The sequence below is a fragment of the Stegostoma tigrinum genome, chromosome 1, assembly GCF_030684315.1.
Source record: "Stegostoma tigrinum isolate sSteTig4 chromosome 1, sSteTig4.hap1, whole genome shotgun sequence".
NCBI lineage: Eukaryota > Metazoa > Chordata > Chondrichthyes > Orectolobiformes > Stegostomatidae > Stegostoma > Stegostoma tigrinum.
Genome location: NC_081354.1, coordinates 191,635,513 through 191,654,995, shown reverse-complemented (window position 1 = coordinate 191,654,995; position 19,483 = coordinate 191,635,513). Strand labels below are relative to the sequence as shown.

General features: G+C 47.0%; 1 protein-coding gene across 7 annotated transcripts in view; it reads left to right on the top strand.

Annotated features, from left to right (window-relative positions):
- LOC125467654 (disintegrin and metalloproteinase domain-containing protein 12-like) overlaps positions 1-19,483 on the top strand; it is a 243,940-nt gene that overhangs the window by 85,318 nt on the left and 139,139 nt on the right. For all 7 annotated transcript variants that reach the window (XM_059650847.1, XM_059650852.1, XM_059650849.1 and 4 more), the window contains 2 exons: positions 11,489-11,560; positions 17,195-17,361. In XM_059650847.1, coding sequence (XP_059506830.1) covers positions 11,489-11,560; positions 17,195-17,361 — 239 coding nt within the window. The remainder of the gene's footprint in view (positions 1-11,488; positions 11,561-17,194; positions 17,362-19,483) is intronic.

Sequence of the window (19,483 nt, the reverse complement as noted above, 5' to 3'; positions counted from 1 at the left end):
GCCCTCCGCTCCCTCCGCTCCAACCCCAACCTCACCATCAAACCCGCAGACAAGGGTGGCGCAGTGGTAGTATGGCGCACTGACCTCTACATCGCCGAGGCCAGACGCCAACTCTCCGACACCACCTCCTACCGCCTCCTCGATCATGACCCCACATCCGAGCACCAAACCATCATCTCCAACACCATTCATGACCTCATCACCTCAGGGGACCTCCCACCCACAGCCTCCAACCTCATTGTTCCCCAACCCCGCACGGCCCGTTTCTATCTCCTTCCCAAAATCCACAAACCTGCCTGCCCTGGTCGACCCATCGTCTCAGCCTGCTCCTGCCCCACCGAACTCATCTCCACCTATCTGGACTCCATTTTCTCCCCTTTGGTCCAGGAACTCCCCACCTACGTCCGTGACACCACCCACGCCCTCCACCTCCTCCAGGACTTCCAATTCCCTGGCCCCCAACACCTCATCTTCACCATGGACGTCCAGTCCCTAGACACCTGCATTCCGCATGGAGATGGCCTCAAGGCCCTCCGCTTCTTCCTGTCCCGCAGGCCCGACCAGTCCCCCTCCACCAACACCCTCATCCGCCTAGCTGAACTCGTCCTCACACTCAACAACTTCTCTTTTGACTCCTCCCACTTCCTACAGACTAAGGGGGTGGCCATGGGCACGCGCATGGGCCCCAGCTATGCCTGCCTCTTTGTAGGTTACGTGGAACAGTCCCTCTTCCGCACCTACACAGGCCCCAAACCCCACCTCTTCCTCCGGTACATTGATGACTGTATCGGCGCCGCCTCTTGCTCCCCAGAGGAGCTCGAACAGTTCATCCACTTCACCAACACCTTCCACCCCAACCTTCAGTTCACCTGGGCCATCTCCAGCACATCCCTCACCTTCCTGGACCTCTCAGTCTCCATCTCAGGCAACCAGCTTGTAACTGATGTCCATTTCAAGCCCACCGACTCCCACAGCTACCTAGAATACACCTCCTCCCACCCACCCTCCTGCAAAAATTCCATCCCCTATTCCCAATTCCTCCGCCTCCGCCGCATCTGCTCCCACGATAAGACATTCCACTCCCGCACATCCCAGATGTCCAAGTTCTTTAAGGACCGCAACTTTCCACCCACGGTGATCGAGAACGCCCTTGACCGCGTCTCCCGCATTTCCCGCAACACATCCCTCACACCCCGCCCCCGCCACAACCGCCCCAAGAGGATCCCCCTCGTTCTCACACACCACCCTACCAACCTCCGGATACAACGCATTATCCTCCGACACTTCCGCCATTTACAATCCGACCCCACCACCCAAGACATTTTTCCATCCCCTCCCCTGTCTGCTTTCCGGAGAGACCACTCTCTCCGTGACTCCCTTGTTCGCTCCACACTGCCCTCCAACCCCACCACACCCGGCACCTTCCCCTGCAACCGCAGGAAATGCTACACTTGACCCCACACCTCCTCCCTCACCCCCATCCCAGGCCCCAAGATGACATTCCACATTAAGCAGAGGTTCACCTGCACATCTGCCAATGTGGTATACTGCATCCACTGTACCCGGTGCGGCTTCCTCTACATTGGGGAAACCAAGCGGAGGCTTGGGGACCGCTTTGCAGAACACCTCCGCTCAGTTCGCAACAAACAACTGCACCTCCCAGTCGCCAACCATTTCCACTCCCCCTCCCATTCTTTAGATGACATGTCCATCATGGGCCTCCTGCACTGCCACAATGATGCCACCCGAAGGTTGCAGGAACAGCAACTCATATTCTGCCTGGGAACCCTGCAGCCATATGGTAAAAGAGCTCTCTGATGAAGGTCTAGGCCCGAAACGTCAGCTTTTGTGCTCCTGAGATGCTGCTTGGCCTGCTGTGTTCATCCAGCCTCACATTTTATTATCAGGAGGATCTCCGCTGTTTACTAACATTTCTCACTGATCTCTGGATTCTCCTTGTTCAGAGAATTGGATTGCCTGTTCCAGTATTAAACCCTCCATGGCAGAAAGTCCGAGAAGTTTTTACATCGACTGCCATATGGTCTTTAACAAATTGACCATTTAAAGCTTCAGAGCAACAACATCTTGCTTAAAAGTATGATTCAGTGACTAGGTCTTGTGGTGATTGCAATGAGCTCCCTGCTTGGGGCTATTAATCTGGTCCAATCAGAGAACTCTGGCTGACAGGTATATAGGGGAGTGTCCCTGATAGGCAATGTGTCAGAGGGTGGTGAGAAATTCAATCATTTTTGCTCATGAGATTGATTACAAAAGATCAATCAGTCAAAGTTTGATAATGTAATAGTGACTTCAAAGAGGTAGGACTAAAGTGAAGGACAGTTCATGTGTAAATAAAGGGTGGACTTGGTGATGGGATACTGGTCTCTGTGGAGTTATTTTAGTGGCAAGGAGAATAAAGCATAATCCTGAAGAAACCTACTTGCAAAAGCCTTTGAATTAGGGTAAATATTTCTTGTGTCATGCCATATTTGGGAAGCATAATTCATTTGATTTTGCCATTCAGGACTGGGCCCAGTATGTGGAAAGAATAGTTTATTCTTTTCAAGCAAACAACTTTGTGGCAGACAAGAAACAATGAGTAATTATCGTTGTTAGCAGCCTAGCTATCCCTGTAGCACCAGATACTAAAACCGTTTGAGAGTTGATAGATTTAGTTAAAGATCCTTTAGTTCTGAGATACTATCAGTTTTACTTGGCAATTCAAGAACCAGGGGAGTCCGTGATGGGATTTTTGGTTGGTTGATATGTGGGATTAATGATGTAACTATGCAAAATTGCTGACTAGGTGAAGCCCAACTGGACTTCAAACAGGCTCTACAACTGGCTTTATCATGAGAAAATGCGCCAAGTGGAGTATATGAGTTACAGGATATGCCAATGGAAGTCCATACTATCGCGAATCCAACTGAGCTTGGGGACCACCACTTGAGTGAAGGCAATATAGAGCCTCACTGAGGACATATCCTGAACAGAGGAACTCTAGGTCAGCCCACAGCAAAACACAAAACAAAGCCAAGCCTCAGTCAAACAGTTAAAATTTTCATCAGGATCCAGGCCAACAAGCCATTGTAATTGCTGGCTGTATGCGGATTTGAGACAGCAAAAGAATCCTACAGGACCTGAACAGAGTAAGAGAACTAATTAGCTGGTATCCAGGAAAGTGCACATGTTGGAAAATCCACCTCCAGGTGGTTTGGAAAATTAAATTGCTTAGCAACATTCAAACCAGAACCAATCATAATAAACATCTGGTTAAATGGCCACCTGGCTCTAATGGAAGTCGATACCAGTGCAGCAGAACCGTCCTTAATAAGATTCACTCTGAACTCCAATCCTTCAGTTTGCGTAAGACCTTGACTAGACTGAGAGCCTATAATGGGGAAACTTTACAGATTAAGGGTACCAACTTTGCTTCTGGTCTGTTATGAGAAGCATCTGGTGCAGTTGCCACTGGTTGTAGTAGAAGGCTTGGGCCCAAGCTTGATGGGTTGGGATTGGTTGAAAAATATTCACCTTGATTGGCTCAATGTTTTTCGTTTTGTTTTTGGTTGCCTGTGTGAAGTATTCTAGGGAGGTTTAGGGACTATTGAACGAACCAAGGCCACCTCGCATGTTGATGAGGAAACAATTGATTCTTCAAGGCCCACCCAGTGCCATTTGCCTTGAGGGCAAAATTAGAGACAGAAATCAGGAGGCTGGAAAGGAAGGGAATCATTAAACCAGTCTGGTTTGCAGAATCGGCAACACTGGTCGCACCACTTTTGAAGCCCAGAGGGCCGGTTCACCTTTGTTGGGATTTTAAGCAAAGGGTAAGCCACTTTTGAAGCTGGATAATACCCAATCCCTCACATAAGGACCTATATACAAAGCTGGCAAAAAGGGGGTGCAATCCTTCATGAAGGACATGAGCCATGCGTACTTGCAAATGTAGTTGAATGAGAATTCCCAGACATAATTAATACCTATAAGAGTTTGTACCAATAAACAAGACTGCCTTTTGGGGTATTGTTAGCCTGTGTCATTTTTCAGTGGACGATAGCGACCAGTTTACAAGGCCTATCTCAGGTCGCCATTTATTTAGATGATGTGCTAATTATAGGGAAGACCAATAAGGAACATTTAGAGAACTTGGACACAGTTCTTAGATGGTTTTCCAAGGTGGGCATATACCTAAGAAGGGAAAAATGTGTGTTTCAGACACTCTAAGTGACCTACTTGAGCTACAAAGAGCCGTCAAAACTAAGTTACATCCGTTAGAAGACAAAGTGAGGGCGATCAAAGGTGCCCCGGCACTCACATCTGTACCAGAGCTTCAGTCAATTTTTGGACGGATGAATAATTCTGAAAAGTTCATCACATAACCTAGCCTCCATCTGGCACTTTTGTATCAATTCCTAAAAAAGAGCCAGCCTTGGAAACGGTCACACAGCAAAGCTGAAGCTTTCAGTAAAATGATAAAACAGCCCTCCGCTTCTTCCGCAGGCCCGACCAGTCCCCCTCCACCGACACCCTCATCCGCCTAGCCGAACTCGTCCTCACCATCAACAACTTCTCTTTTGACTCCTCCCACTTCCTACAGACTAAGGGGGTGGCCATGGGCACCCGCATGGGCCCCAGCTATGCCTGCCTCTTTGTAGGTTACGTGGAACAGTCCCTCTTCCGCACCTACACAGGCCCCAAACCCCACCTCTTCCTCCGGTACATTGATGACTGAATCGGCGCCGCCTCTTGCTCCCCAGAGGAGCTCGAACAGTTCATCCACTTCACCAACACCTTCCACCCCAACCTTCAGTTCACCTGGGCCATCTCCAGCACATCCCTCACCTTCCTGGACCTCTCAGTCTCCATCTCAGGCAACCAGCTTGTAACTGATGTCCATTTCAAGCCCACCGACTCCCACAGCTACCTAGAATACACCTCCTCCCACTCACCCTCCTGCAAAAATTCCATCCCCTATTCCCAATTCCTCCGCCTCCGCCGCATCTGCTCCCACGACAAGACATTCCACTCCCGCACATCCCAGATGTCCAAGTTCTTCATGGACCGCAACTTTCTCCCCACAGTGATCGAGAACGCCCTTGACCGTGTCTCCCGTATTTCCCGCAACACATCCCTCACATCCCGCCCCCCCCCACAACCGCCCAAAGAGGATCCTCCTCGTTCTCACACACCACCCCACCAACCTCCGGATACAACGCATCATCCTCCGACACTTCCGCCATCTACAATCCGACCCCACCACCCAAGACATTTTTCCATCCCGACCCCTGTCTGCTTTCCGGAGAGACCACTCTCTCCGTGACTCCCTTGTTCGCTCCACACTGCCCTCCAACCCCACCACACCCGGCACCTTCCCCTGCAACCGCAGGAAATGCTACACTTGTCCCCACACCTCCTCCCTCACCCCTATCCCAGGCCCCAAGATGACATTCCACATTAAGCAGAGGTTCACCTGCACATCTGCCAATGTGGTATACTGCATCCACTGTACCCGGTGTGGCCTCCTCTACATTGGGGAAACCAAGCGGAGGCTTGGGGACCGCAATGCAGAACACCTCCGCTCAGTTCGCAACAAACAACTGCACCTCCCAGTCGCAAACCATTTCCACTCCCCCTCCCATTCTTTAGATGTCATGTCCATCATGGGCCTCCTGCAGTGCCACAATGATGCCACGCGAAGGTTGCAGGAACAGCAACTCATATTCTGCCTGGGAACCCTGCAGCCTAATGGTATCAATGTGGACTTCACCAGTTTCAAAATCTCCCCTTCCCCTACTGCATCCCTAAACCAGCCCAGTTCGTCCCCTCCCCCCACTGCACCACACAACCAGCCCAGCTCATCCCCTCCACCCACTGCATCCCAAAACCAGTCCAACCTGTCTCTGCCTCCCTAACCTGTTCTTCCTCTCACCCATCCCTTCCTCCCACTCCAAGCCGCACCCCCATCTACCTACTAACCTCATCCCACTTCCTTGACCTGTCCGTCTTCCCTGGACTGACCTATCCCCTCCCTACCTCCCCACCTATACTCTCTCCACCTATCTTCTTTTCTCTCCATCTTCGGCCCGCCTCCCCCTCTCTCCCTATTTATTCCAGAACCCTCACCCCATCCCCCTCTCTGATGAAGGGTCTAGGCCCGAAACGTCAGCTTTTGTGCTCCTGAGATGCTGCTTGGCCTGCTGTGTTCATCCAGCCTCACATTTTATTATCTCATCCTTTAACAACATCTTTATGCTATGATATCCTTCCTTCAATAAGGAACTCAAACTGCTCACAGTATTCAGATCTGGTCTCACCAGTATCTTTTACAGTTGCAATAAGGCATCCTACTCTTCATACTCCAATCCCCTTGAAATAAGGGCCAACCTTCCATTCTACTTCTTGATTACCTACTGTACCTATGTCTAGCTTTCTGTATTTCAAGCACAAGCCAAAAGCAAAGAAAGGAATAACAAAACAGAAGTACAGAACAGGAACGGGCCCTTCTGCCCTCCAAGCCTGCGTCGATCATCACGCCCTAACTGAACTAAAAAACAAACTTTCTGCCCTTATTCGGGTCCATATCCATATATTCCCTCCCTATTCATGTAACCCTCCAGATGTCTCTTAAATGTTACCAGTGTATCTACTTCCACCACCTCCTCAGGCAGTGTATTCCAGGCTCCTACCGCTCTCTGCATGAAAAAGTTCCTTTGCACATCTCCTTTAAACATTTCCCCTCTCATCTTGAACCAGTTCCCCCTTGTAATTGAAACTTCAACCCTAGGAAAAAGCCTCTGACCACCCACCCAATTCTTGCCTGTAAGCATTTTGTAGACCCCTATCAGGTCTCCTCTCAGCTGTCGTCTTGCCTGTGAAAACAGTCCTATTCTTTTTAACCTTTCCTCTTTGCCAGTGCCGTCGAGACTGGGCAACATCCTGGTGAAAATTCTCTGTACTCTCTCCAAAGCCTCCAAGTCCTTCTGGTAATGTGAAGACTAAAACTGCACACAATTCTCCAAACACAGCCGAACAAGGCTTTTATACTGACTAATCAGATGACCCACATTTTCCTCCAGAATATTTATACATACTACCAATAGCAGAGGACCTAAGATTGATCCCTGTAGAACACCACTAGTTACTGGTCTCCATTCTGAAAAGCACCCTTCAACCTCTACCCTCTGTCTTCTACAACCAAGCTAGTTTTGTATTCATCTAGCCAGCCCACCCCAAATCCCATGTGGCTTATAATTTTTGTACCAATCTGCTGTGTTGGACTTTATCAAATGCCTTACTAAAGTCCATGTAAACTACATCCTTGGCCCTTACCTCAATTATCTTTGTTGCCTCTTCACAAAATTCAGTCAGGTTGGTGAGACATGACCTTGCCCGTAGTAAACCATGCTGCCTGTCACTAACTAGTCCATTGTCTTCCAAATGCGCATATCTCTTGTTCCTCAGCGTCTTCTCCAAGAGCTTCCCCATCAGATGTTAGGCTCACTGGCCTACAATTTCCTGGATTAACCCTGCTTCCTTTCTTCAACAAGGGAACAACATTGGCTAACCTTCAGTCCTCTGGACTCTTGGCTGTGGTTAAAGGGGATGTGAAAATATCTGCTAATGCCCCAGCTATTTCTTCCCTTGCCTCTTGGAGTAACCTGAGATAGATCCCATTTGACCTGGGGACTTGTCTTCCTTATTGCAATTTAGGATGCCAAAACTTCCTCCTTCAATATATTGACATTCTCTAGAGTTATGCATATACTCATCCCTGACATTGGCATCAGTCATATCCTTGCCCTTGGTGAATACCGATACAAAGCACCCATTAAGTATCTTCCTCACTTCCAATGTCTCCACGCATAAATTCCCTCCTTTGTCCTCGAGTGGACGTACTCTTTTCTTTGCTCCCCTCTTTCTTCTAATACATGCGTATGATGGGATAGTGTAGGGAGATGGGCTTAGATTAGCTCACAGGTCGGCGCAACATCGAGGGCCGAAGAGCCTGTTCTGCGCGGTATTGTTCTACGTTCTGTGTACACTTTCCCTTGTCATCCATGTTTCCTGGATCCTGCCATTCATATCCTTCAGCTTTGCGGGGACATGCATGTCTTACACTTTAACCAGCTGGTCTTTAAAAGCCTCACACATGCCAGACACCGATTTCATACATCACTGGGTCCTTTTGTGTTGCAACTGTCTGGTGTTTTTCTCCATTTAAATAATGTTCTGTTTTTTTGTTCTTCCTTCCAAAATGAACAACTTTGCATTTGTCCACATTACACTCCATTTGCACACTTTCTTAACCAATGAATATCTCTTTGTAAATTGTCTCTATCTCATAATCTCGCTTTTCACCTACTTCTGTGTCCTCTGCAAATTTGGCTACAGTACGTTGACTTCCTTCCTACAAGTCATTGATTTATATTGTAGACAGTTGCAGACCAAGCACTGGTCCCTGTGCACCAACACAGATTGCCATCCTCACTGTTATCTGCCCATGATTGAATCCTCTAGCCATGCCAGTGTACTACATCCAGCACTGTGGGCTCTTATCGTACGACTTAACCTTATGTGAGGCACCTTGTTGAACATCTTTTCAGAAATCCAAATGGAACACATGTACTGATTTTCTGCTATCCACTCTGGTTGATACTTCCTCAAAAAATTCTAATTAGTCAGACACAGTTTCCCTTTAATGGGCCCATGCTGAGACTGCTTGATTAGATTATGATTTTCCAAATATTCCAACATGACTTCCTTAATGAACAAATGAAAAAGTAAAACACATTCACCAAGCCTGTGCCGACCATCATGCCCTAAATAATCTAAAAATAAACCCGCCATTTTTTTATCCTTATCCCTCTATCCCTCCCTGTTCATATATCCATCTAGGTGCCTCTTAAATTTGTTCAATGTGCTTGCATCCGCTACCTCTTCTGGTAGTGCATTCCAGGCTGCTACCACTTGGCACGAGAAACTTCCTTTGCACATCTCCCTTAAACTTTCCCCCTCTGACCTTGAATCTGTGCCCCCTTGTAATTGAAACTTCAACCCTGGGAAAAAGCTTCTGATGATCCACCTTATCTATACTTGTCATAATGTTGTAGACATCAATCATGTCTCCTCTCAGCCGCCATCTTTCCAGTGAAAACAATCCTAGTTTTTTTAACCTTTCCTTATAGTCAATGCATTGGAGACCAGGCATCATCCAAGTGAGCCTTCTCTGTACTCTCTCCAAAGCTTCCACATCCTTCTGGTAGTGTGGTGACGCTAATAATGATAATAATTGATTTCCAACAATACATGGTAGACTCAGAGATAATGGGAACTGCAGATGCTGGAGAATCCAAGATAACAAAGTGTGGAACTGCATGAACACAGCAGGCCAAGCAGCATCTTAGGAGCACAAAAGCTGACGTTTTCGGGTCTAGACCCTTCGTCAGAAAAGGGGGCTGGGGAGAGGCCTCTGAACTAAATAGGGAGAGAGGGGGAGGCGAACCGAAGATGGATAGAAGAGAATATAGGTGGAGAGGAGAATACAGGTGGGGAGATATGGAGGGGATAGGTCAGTCCAGGGAGGACGGACTGGTCAAAGGGGCGGGATGACGTTAGTAGGTAGGAAATGGAGGTGCGCTTGAGGTGGGAGAAGGGGATAGGTGAGAGGAAGAACAGGTTAGGGAGGCAGGGACGAGCTGGGCAGGTTTTGGGATGCAGTGGGTGGAGGGGAGATTTTGAATCTAATCTCATCTAATCTAAATATGAGGTGTTGCATTTTGGAAAGTCAAATCAATGTAGGCGTTTTATGGTGAATGATAGAGCCTTAAGGAGTGCAGAGGAAGAGAGCAACCTTGGAGTTCAGGTGCACGTTTCTCTGAAAGGGAGACAGGGCAGTGAAGGAGGCTTTTGGCACACTGGCCTTCATCAGTCAGGCTATTGAGTACAGAAATTGGGAAGTTATGTTGCAGTTGTACATGACATTGGTGAGGCTTCCTTTGGAGTATTCAGTTTTGGCCACCTTGCAACAGGAAGGATGTTGGTAAACTGGAAAGAGTCTAGAAGGAATTTACAAGGGTATTGCCAGGTCTCAAGGGACTGAGCTATAGAGAGGTTGCACATGCTAGGACATTTTTCTTTGAGAGCATAGGAGACTGAGGGGGATCTTATAGAAGTGTCAGATCATAACAGGCTGATGGAGTGAATGCACTCAGTCTTCCTCTAGGGTTGAGGAATCGAGGACTAGAGGGCCAAGCGGCATCTTAGGAGCACAAAAGATGACTTTCCACATCAAGATACGAAGCAGAGAGTAATAGTGGAAGGATGTTTGTCAGACTGGAGGCCAGTGACTAGAGTGTGCCTCAGAGGTCAGTGCTGGGATTGTTGCTGTTTATTATCTGTAGCGATGATTTGGATAAGAATGTACACGGCACGATTAGTAGGTTTGAGATGAGACTAAACTAGGCAATATCGTGGACAGAGAGGGAGGTTATCAGAAATTGCAGTGGGATCTTGATCTTTTGGGGAAGTGGGCCGAGAAATGGCAAATTGGGGGGGGGGGGGTGCGGTGACCCTCCACCCACGGCATCCCAAAACCAGCCCAGCTCGTCCCTGCCTCCCTAACCTGTTTTTCCTCTCACCTATCCCCTCCTCCCACCTCAAGCCACACCTCCATTTCCGACCTACTAACCTCATCCCCCCCCAACCCCCCGACCTGTCTGTCCTCCCTGGACTGACCTATCCCCTCCACATCTCCCCACCTGTACTCTCCTCTCTACCTATATTCTCTTCCATCCATCTTCGGTTCGTCTCCCCCTCTCTCCCTATTTAGTTCAGCGCCCTCTCCCCATCCCCCTTTTCTGACGAGGGGTCTAGACCCAAAAACGTCAGTTCAAGGTAAGAGGAAAAAGAATAAATGGGAAGCTGAGGAGCAACTTTTTTACACAGAGTGTGGTATGCATATGGACTTAGCTGCGAGCAGAAGTCCTTGAAGTGGGTACATTAACAACATTTAAAAGGCATTTGGACAAATACATAGATAGGAAAGGTTTAGAGGGATATGGGCCAAGTGCAGGGAAATGGGGTAAGCATGGAATGACACTTTGGTCGGCATGGACCAGTTTGGATCGAAGGGCCTAACTCCGTGCTGTAGGACTCTATGACTGTACGAATCTCTCTCCGTCATCAGGGCTGTCAGTATGTATTCATTCACATAGTCTTCTGAAAAACACAGCAGAAGCAGATTCAAGAGCAACTTCCAAAAGGGAAATTGTTTCAAGGGGAAAGTACTTTGGACGGAATGGCACAAGAGCAAGGATGGTTGGGGGAGGGGCGGGTGTTGGTAGCAGTTGGTTAACCCAACAGGTACACGTTGGATCAAGTGGTGTCCTGTAATGACACTGGCAGTTGAGGTGTATGTGATGATGCGGCTTGAACATGGAGTTATTTTGATCACTGAATTATTGGCAATTGTTTGTTTTCCATTTAGTATTTGTACCTGGATCGTAATAAGGAAGCTGTGGTGCGGAGAATGATTAACGTTGCTGGTACCGTGGACATGGTGAGTGACTACAGAGACTGTGTTCACACTGATGACAGGTTAACCTTCTATTTCACTGTTAACAACCCCATCTTTGTTTATTTCTGTGGTATGAATTCTCAAAACAAGACTGATTGCATTTGGAACATGGATACCTCTCACAATGTAGCAATAGTAAGATATTGCCGGACCATATTTTACAGTCGCCAGAACTACTCAGTTCCTCACATCTTGCAACTTTCAAAATAGCTTTGAATTCCATTTATTTCCCTAACTTTGCCTCTTTTCCTAGTTTTGCCCCTTCACCATCTGTCCTCTTTCTCTCACACTCTATCTTCTCCCACTGACCTGTTTACTTAAGGGTATCATGCCAAAATTGTTGCCTTTATTCAGGCTAGTTTGATTATATTATGATCACTGCTGCATAGAGGTGCCTTTCCTCTGGATCATTAGTAAATCCTGTCACATGGTGTTACGCCAAGCCTGATATATGTTGCTGAGGTGGTAGGAACATGCAGATGCTGGAGAATCTGAGATAGCAAGTTGTAGAGCTGGATGAACACAGCAGGACAAGCAGCATCAGAGGAGCAGGAAGGCTGATGTTTTGGGCCTATACCCTTCTTCAGAAATTGTTCAGAGAATCTGAGATACCTTTTTTCTGAAGAAGGGTCTAGGCCTGAAACGTCAGCCTTCCTGCTCCTCTGATGCTGCTTGGCCTGACATGTTCATCCAGCTCTACACCTTGTTATGTCTGATATATGTTGCTCACTGGTGACTTCCAGAATGTGCTGTTCTAAGGAACTATCTCAAAGGCATTCCTTGAACTCCTTAATCAAGCGACAAGACTATTGCCGTCCCTTCTTCATTAGCACCAAATATTTCTTGAATATTTTCTCCCACATTATGGTTAGTGCTACCAGCTTGTAAACCACTTCCACTAGTGATTTTTTTTCCCTTACTGTTCCTCGTTTCCACTGAAACTCTTTCCAGGAACATAGGAACAGGAGCAGGCCATTCAGCCTGTTCTGCCATTCAATGAGATTATGGCTGATCTGTGGTTCAACTCCACTGCCTTTGACCAGTATCCATTAGACCTTTCCTAAACAAAATGATTATCTCTCTCAGATTTAAATTTAACAACTGATCCTGCACCCACTGGCATTTGTGGAAGAGAGCTCCAAACATCGAGAAATGTTTCCCAAATTCTGCCTGAATGGTCTGGCCCAAATTCTCAGATTTTATCTCCTGGTTCTACATAGAACATAGAACATAGAACATAGAACAGTACAGCACAGAACAGGCCCTTCAGCCCACAATGTTGTGCCGACCATTGATCCTCATGTATGCACCCTCAAATTTCTGTGACCATATACATGTCCAGCAGTCTCTTAAATGACCCCAATGACCTTGCTTCCACAACTGCTGCTGGCAACGCATTCCATGCTCTCACAACTCTCCTTGTAAAGATCCCGCCTCTGACATCCCCTCTATACTTTCCACCAACCAGCTTAAAACTATGACCCCTCGTGCTAGCCATTTCTGCCCTGGGAAATAGTCTCTGGCTATCAACTCTATCCATGCCTCTCATTATCTTGTATACCTCAATTAGGTCACCTCTCCTCCTCCTTTTCTCCAATGAAAAGAGACCGAGCTCAGTCAAACTCTCTTCATAAGATAAGCCCTCCAGTCCAGGCAGCATCCTGGTAAACCTCCTCTGAACCCTCTCCAAAGCATCCACATCTTTCCTATAATAGGGCGCCCAGAACTGGACGCAGTATTCCAAGTGCGGTCTAACCAAAGTTTTATAGAGCTGCAACAAGATCTCACGACTCTTAAACTCAATCCCCCTGTTAATGAAAGCCAAAACACCATATGCTTTCTTAACAACCCTGTCCACTTGGGTGGCCATTTTAAGGGATCTATGTATCTGCACACCAAGATCCCTCTGTTCCTCCACGCTGCCAAGAATCCTATCCTTAATCCTGTACTCAGCTTTCAAATTCGACCTTCCAAAATGCATCACCTCGCATTTATCCAGGTTGAACTCCATCTGCCACCTCTCAGCCCATCTCTGCATCCTGTCAATGTCCCGCTGCAGCCTACAACAGCCCTCTACACTGTCAACGACACCTCCGACCTTTGTGTCGTCTGCAAACTTGCTGACCCATCCTTCAATTCCCTCGTCCAAGTCATTAATAAAAATTACAAACAGTAGAGGCCCAAGGACAGAGCCCTGTGGAACCCCACTCACCACTGACTTCCAGGCAGAATATTTTCCTTCTACTACCACTCGCTGTCTTCTGTTGGCCAGCCAATTCTGTATCCAAGCAGCTAAGTTCCCCTGTATCCCATTCCTCCTGACCTTCTGAATGAGCCTTCCATGGGGAACCTTATCAAATGCCTTACTGAAGTCCATATACACCACATCCACAGCTCGACCCTCATCAACCTTTCTAGTCACATCCTCAAAAAACTCGATAAGGTTTGTAAGGCATGACCTACCCCTCACAAAGCCGTGTTGACTGTATTTGATCAAGCCATGCTCTTCCAGATGGTCATAAATCTTATCCCTCAGAATCCTTTCTAACACCTTGCAGACGACAGACGTGAGACTTACCGGTCTATAATTGCCGGGGATTTCCCTATTTCCTTTCTTGAAGAGAGGAATTACATTTGCCTCTCTCCAGTCCTCAGGTACGACTCCAGTGGAGAGCGAGGATGCAAAGATCTTCGCAAGTGGCAAAGCAATTGCATTTCTCGCTTCCCAAAGCAGCCGAGGACAAATCTGATCCGGGCCTGGCGACTTGTCAATCTTAATGTTTGACAAAATTTTCAGCACATCAGCTTCCTCTATCTCTATCCATTCCAGCATGCACACCTGCTCTTCAAAGGTTTCATTCACTACAAAGTTGGTTTCTTTCGTAAAGACAGAAGCAAAAAACTCATTTAGGGCTTCCCCTACCTCCTCAGGCTCCACACACAAGTTCCCTATGCTATCCCTGATCGGCCCTACTCTTTCTTTGACCATTCTCTTATTCCTCACGTAAGTGTAAAATGCCTTTGTGTTTTCCCGGATTCCTTCTGCCAAGCCTTTCTCGTGCCCCCTCCTGGCTCTCCTCAGACCATTTTTGAGCTCCTTCCTTGCCTGCATGTAATCCTCTCTAGCTGAACTTGACCCTAGCTTCCTCCACCTTATGTAAGCTACCTTCTTCCTTTTCACTAGAAGCTCCACCGCTCTCGTCATCCAAGGTTCCTTTATCTTACCCCTTCTTGCCTGTCTCAGAGGGACATATTTACTCATCACTCCCAACAACTGTTCCCTACGATGCACAACCAGTGGAAATAGCTTATTTTTATCTACCCTATCTTTTCCTGCTAATGCCTTGAAGACTTCAATCAGGGACAGGACCTCCACACAGGATCAGGACCAACACACAGGGACAGGAGCCAACATAGGAACAGGACCACCTCACAGGGACAGGACCACCACACAGAGACAGAGTCTCAACAGGCAGACAGGACCCCCTCTCAGAAACAACCTCCATACAGGGACAGGATCACCACAGAGACAGGACTTAGACACGGGTACAGGACCCTGTCATGGAGACAGGACCTTGATATGGAGACAGGACCTTCACACAAAGACAGGACCCCCATTGGGGAACATGACCCTGACATGGGGACAGGACTCCACATGGAGAAAGAACCCCCACACAGGATCAGGACACGCCCACACAGACAGGATTTCCACATAGTGACAAGCCCCCTACACAGAGACCAGACCCCCACATGGGGAAAAGACTCTCACACGGAGACAAGACACCCCACACAGGGACATGGCCCTCATCTGGAGACAGGACCCTCACAGGGAGACAGGAACCCAACACAGGGACTGGGTCTCCACACGGAGAGGATCCTCACATGGGGACATGAGCCGTCCATTGGGGTCAAGATCCCCACATGGGGACAGGACGCCCGTACAGGGACAGGACTCCCACACAGGGGCATGAGCCCCATACAGGGACAAGATCCCCACAAGGAGACAGGATCCCCACACAGAAACAAGATCCTCCCATGGGGACAGGGCCCTCACACAGGGACAAACCCCCACCTGGGGACAAGAGTCCCACATGGAGACAGGAGCCCCACATGGATACAGGACTCACACACAGGGACATGACTCCACTCAGGGACAAGATCCCCACACAGAGTCAAGATGCCCATTCATGCGCAAGACCCACACATGGGGACAGGAGCCCCAACCGGACTCAGGGCCCCCACACAGGAGCAAGATCCCCACATGTGGACAGGACCCCCAAACAGGGACAAGACACCCACACAGGGACAAGACCCGCTCAACCAGCAGCTACCAACTGCTGCTGCTGACTCTATGACTTACCTTACCCTCCAGAAGGTACGTAGAGAGAAAAAAAAGCTGAAAGGACTTAAAAAAAGAAAAAAAGTGACAAAAGAAGGAAGTAGAACGGTTGGAGCAGATGAGCTCTGGTTCAGTAGCTCTACTCTGCCACAATGTTGACTATATAATTACCCTCAATTCCATAGGCTGCTACTTTCATTATAGTCTACCTCAGTTGTAGAGTCTCATTAAAGGAGCCAGCGGCTGAACTGTAGCAATGTGAATTCAAGCACATCAATCATTTTGGCTGATTGAAGCGTTAATCTCTCTAGCTAGGCAGTGACAATGAGCATGCCGTATAAAAAGGAATTGTAAACAAACATGCTGAAGGAGTCTTCAGCTGATTGGGCTGAAGGCTGATCTGCCAGAAGTTTGGCTCAAAATAGAAATTTGGTTCAGGGAGTGGTGGGAGGGAGGGTGCTTTAATTATGATTTACTAAAAGAAGTAAACTCTCCAGAGCAAGAGGTGAGTGGGAGATGATGAGAGGTGTGGATTGAGCAACCAGCTGCAGTAAAACCAGCAGTAGAGTGACAACACAAGCCACAGTGTGAGTGAGTGAAGAGAAAGTAGTTGATCAGTGAGCAGGACTGGTGAATAGTTCTAATCGTTAAAGTTGAAGTAAGGTTGTCAGTTTTATTTCAACTTGAATTCTTTTTTCTTTTCTTATAAATAACTGCTTAAGTATTAGTGTGATACCAGTGAACACTCTAAAGTAAGTGTTTGCAGCTTTTGGAATTTTGGATCAGAAGTGAGGAGCTGGAGGCTGAGCTGCAAACATTGTACCATGTCAGGGAAGGGGAACATTACCTGGGCATTTTACTTAAGTTGGGGGCATACCCTTCAGACCAGGTCATTAATCTGAGTGTTCCCCAACCAGAAACCATGATTGGATAGCAGACAAACTAATACTTTTCACTATAGCTCAGTAGATGTAACAACAGAAAGTGAAAGAAAGTCACAGTGAGTAATCAATTCACTCAGTTCAAGGGCAATTAGGGATGTACAATAAAAGATGGCGTAACCAATACCACCGTGTCCCGTGAGTTAATCAAGAATAGGACCGTATCAGCCATCCCTGTTGGACAATGTCAGTTCACCAGTTCTATATTACTCACTCACCTACCTCGCAATGTGTTGACTAATCTGGGTATGATTTGATGGTCAATTCAGTTGACACTTAATTTTTGACCGATCAGTTTCAGATCAGTCCTCTGTCTAACAATGCTGTTCTCTCCAGTATTACAGACCATTTAACATTCGGGTTGCTCTGATTGGTGTGGAGGTTTGGACCACCAACCAGATCACCATCGACAGGAGTGCTTCAAAAACCTTGAATCGTTTCCTGCATTGGAGGAAGAAGACCCTCCTCCTACGACTGCACAATGACAATGCCCATCTTGTCATGTGAGTAGCTCACACCCAACCCTCCCAAATCGACACCGGCCAGCAAACTGTCACGATTGTTAAATCGACACAAGGTTGTGGACTGTGATGATAAGTTTCACTTTGATTAACTATCACTGTTTGGTGACTGTGAGTGGCTAAGTTTGTTAAAACTCCCCCAGACCATGTGCTGAAGGAATGACATGATGACGTTACATTTAATCACATTTGTGATCTTGACTGGGAAAGATTGTTAGACCTGAATTGTATCAGAGATACTGGGAACTACAGATGCTGGAGAATCCAAGACAATAAAGTGTGAAGCTGGATGAACACAGCAGGCCAAGCAGAATCCCAGGAGCACAAAAGCTGACGTTTCGGGCCTAGACCCTTCATCATCTCTGATGAAGGTTCTAGGCCTGAAACATCAGCTTTTGTGCTCCTGGGGTGCTGCTTGGCCTGCAGTGTTCATCCAGCTTCACACTTTATTATCTTAGACCTGAATTGTTTCTTTTTAAAGAGATCAATGAAAGGATAGTGAAAAGAATATTTCTTTTTAACATAGCATGCCTTGAAAAGCATACAGTTGCAGATAATCATTCATCTGAATTGCTACAGAAACTTAGAATATAGCAGCAAGAGTAGACCATTTGGCCCTTTAAGCCTGTTCTGCCATGCATTACAATCATTATGATCACCTTAATCAACAACCCTCCTCCTGCTATTCCCCCATATCCTTTGATCCTTTTATCCCCCAAGTGCTTATATCTAACTTCTTGAAATCATACAATGTTTTCACACTTGCTGCTTTCTGTAGTAGTAAATTCCACAGGCTCACTCCCAACTCTGCGAGAAAATATTCCTCCTCATCTCAGTCCTAAATGGCCTACCTAATATCCTCAGACTCTGACCCCAGTTTCTGGACTCCCTGGTCGTTGACAAAATCATTCCTCTCTTTCGCCTGCCTACTTCTGTTAGAATTTTATAGGTTTCTAGGAGCTTCCCCTTCATTCTTCTAAACTCCAGCGAATACAATCTATCTGACTCAACATTTCCAACAATAAATGATGTTCTTTTACAGCTGGGCTTTCTAAGCTATTACAGCTGTCCTCACACCAAGTGATTAGGTGCAGCTCAATCAACACTCAAGAAATTCGACACCATCCAGCAGCCCACTTGATTGGCACCATATCCAAAAGCATCCATTCCCTCCACCACTGACAATCAGTCACAGCAGTGTGTACGATCTACAAGATGCACTGCAGAAATTGACCATAGATCCTCTGACAGCACCTTCCAAACCCACAGCCACTTCCATCTAGAAGGACAAGGGCAGCAGATATATGGGAACACCACCACCTTCAAGTTCCCTTCCAAGCCACTCACTTAGCACAAAGCCTGGCTGACTAATAAGTTTATTCTTTTCAAAATGCAAGTAAATCATATCCCTAAGAATTTTCTGCAATAATTTTCCGTGCCACTGATGCAAAGTCTATAATTTCTGGGATTATCCCCGATGCTCTTCTTGAACAAAGGGATAATATTGGCTATCCTCCAGGCATCTGGGACCACCATCTGTGACCAAAGAGTGTACAAAGATCTTTGTCAAGGCCCCAGAAATCTCCAGCCTTGCCTTGCTCAGTGTCCTGGGATAGATCCCATCAGACCTTACGTTAATTTTTTACAACACACGCAACACAACCTCCTTCAATTTGACCTGCCTTAGATTATCAACGTACCCCTCCCTAATCTTACCATCATCCATATCCTTCTCATTGGTGAATACCGATGCAATTAAGGACCTCCTTCACTTCCTACAACTCCGCACATAAATTCCCTCCTTTGTCCTTGATTGAGCCTACCCTTTCCATAGTTACCATCTTGTTCCTTATATATGTGTTAGATTCTTCTTAATCTTCTTAATCATGACTCATCTAGCCCTCCTAATTCCTTGTTTAAGTTATTTACTGCTTTCTCATATTCCTGAAGGACCTTGCTTGCTGGCAGTTTCCAAAACCTTACAAAAGCTTCTTTTGCCTTTTTAATGAAACTTTCAACATCATTTCAAGAATGGATCTCACAGAAACTGATAAAATTCAAACAGCATTTGTCAGGCTAGATGCAGGAAGAATGTTTCCGATGT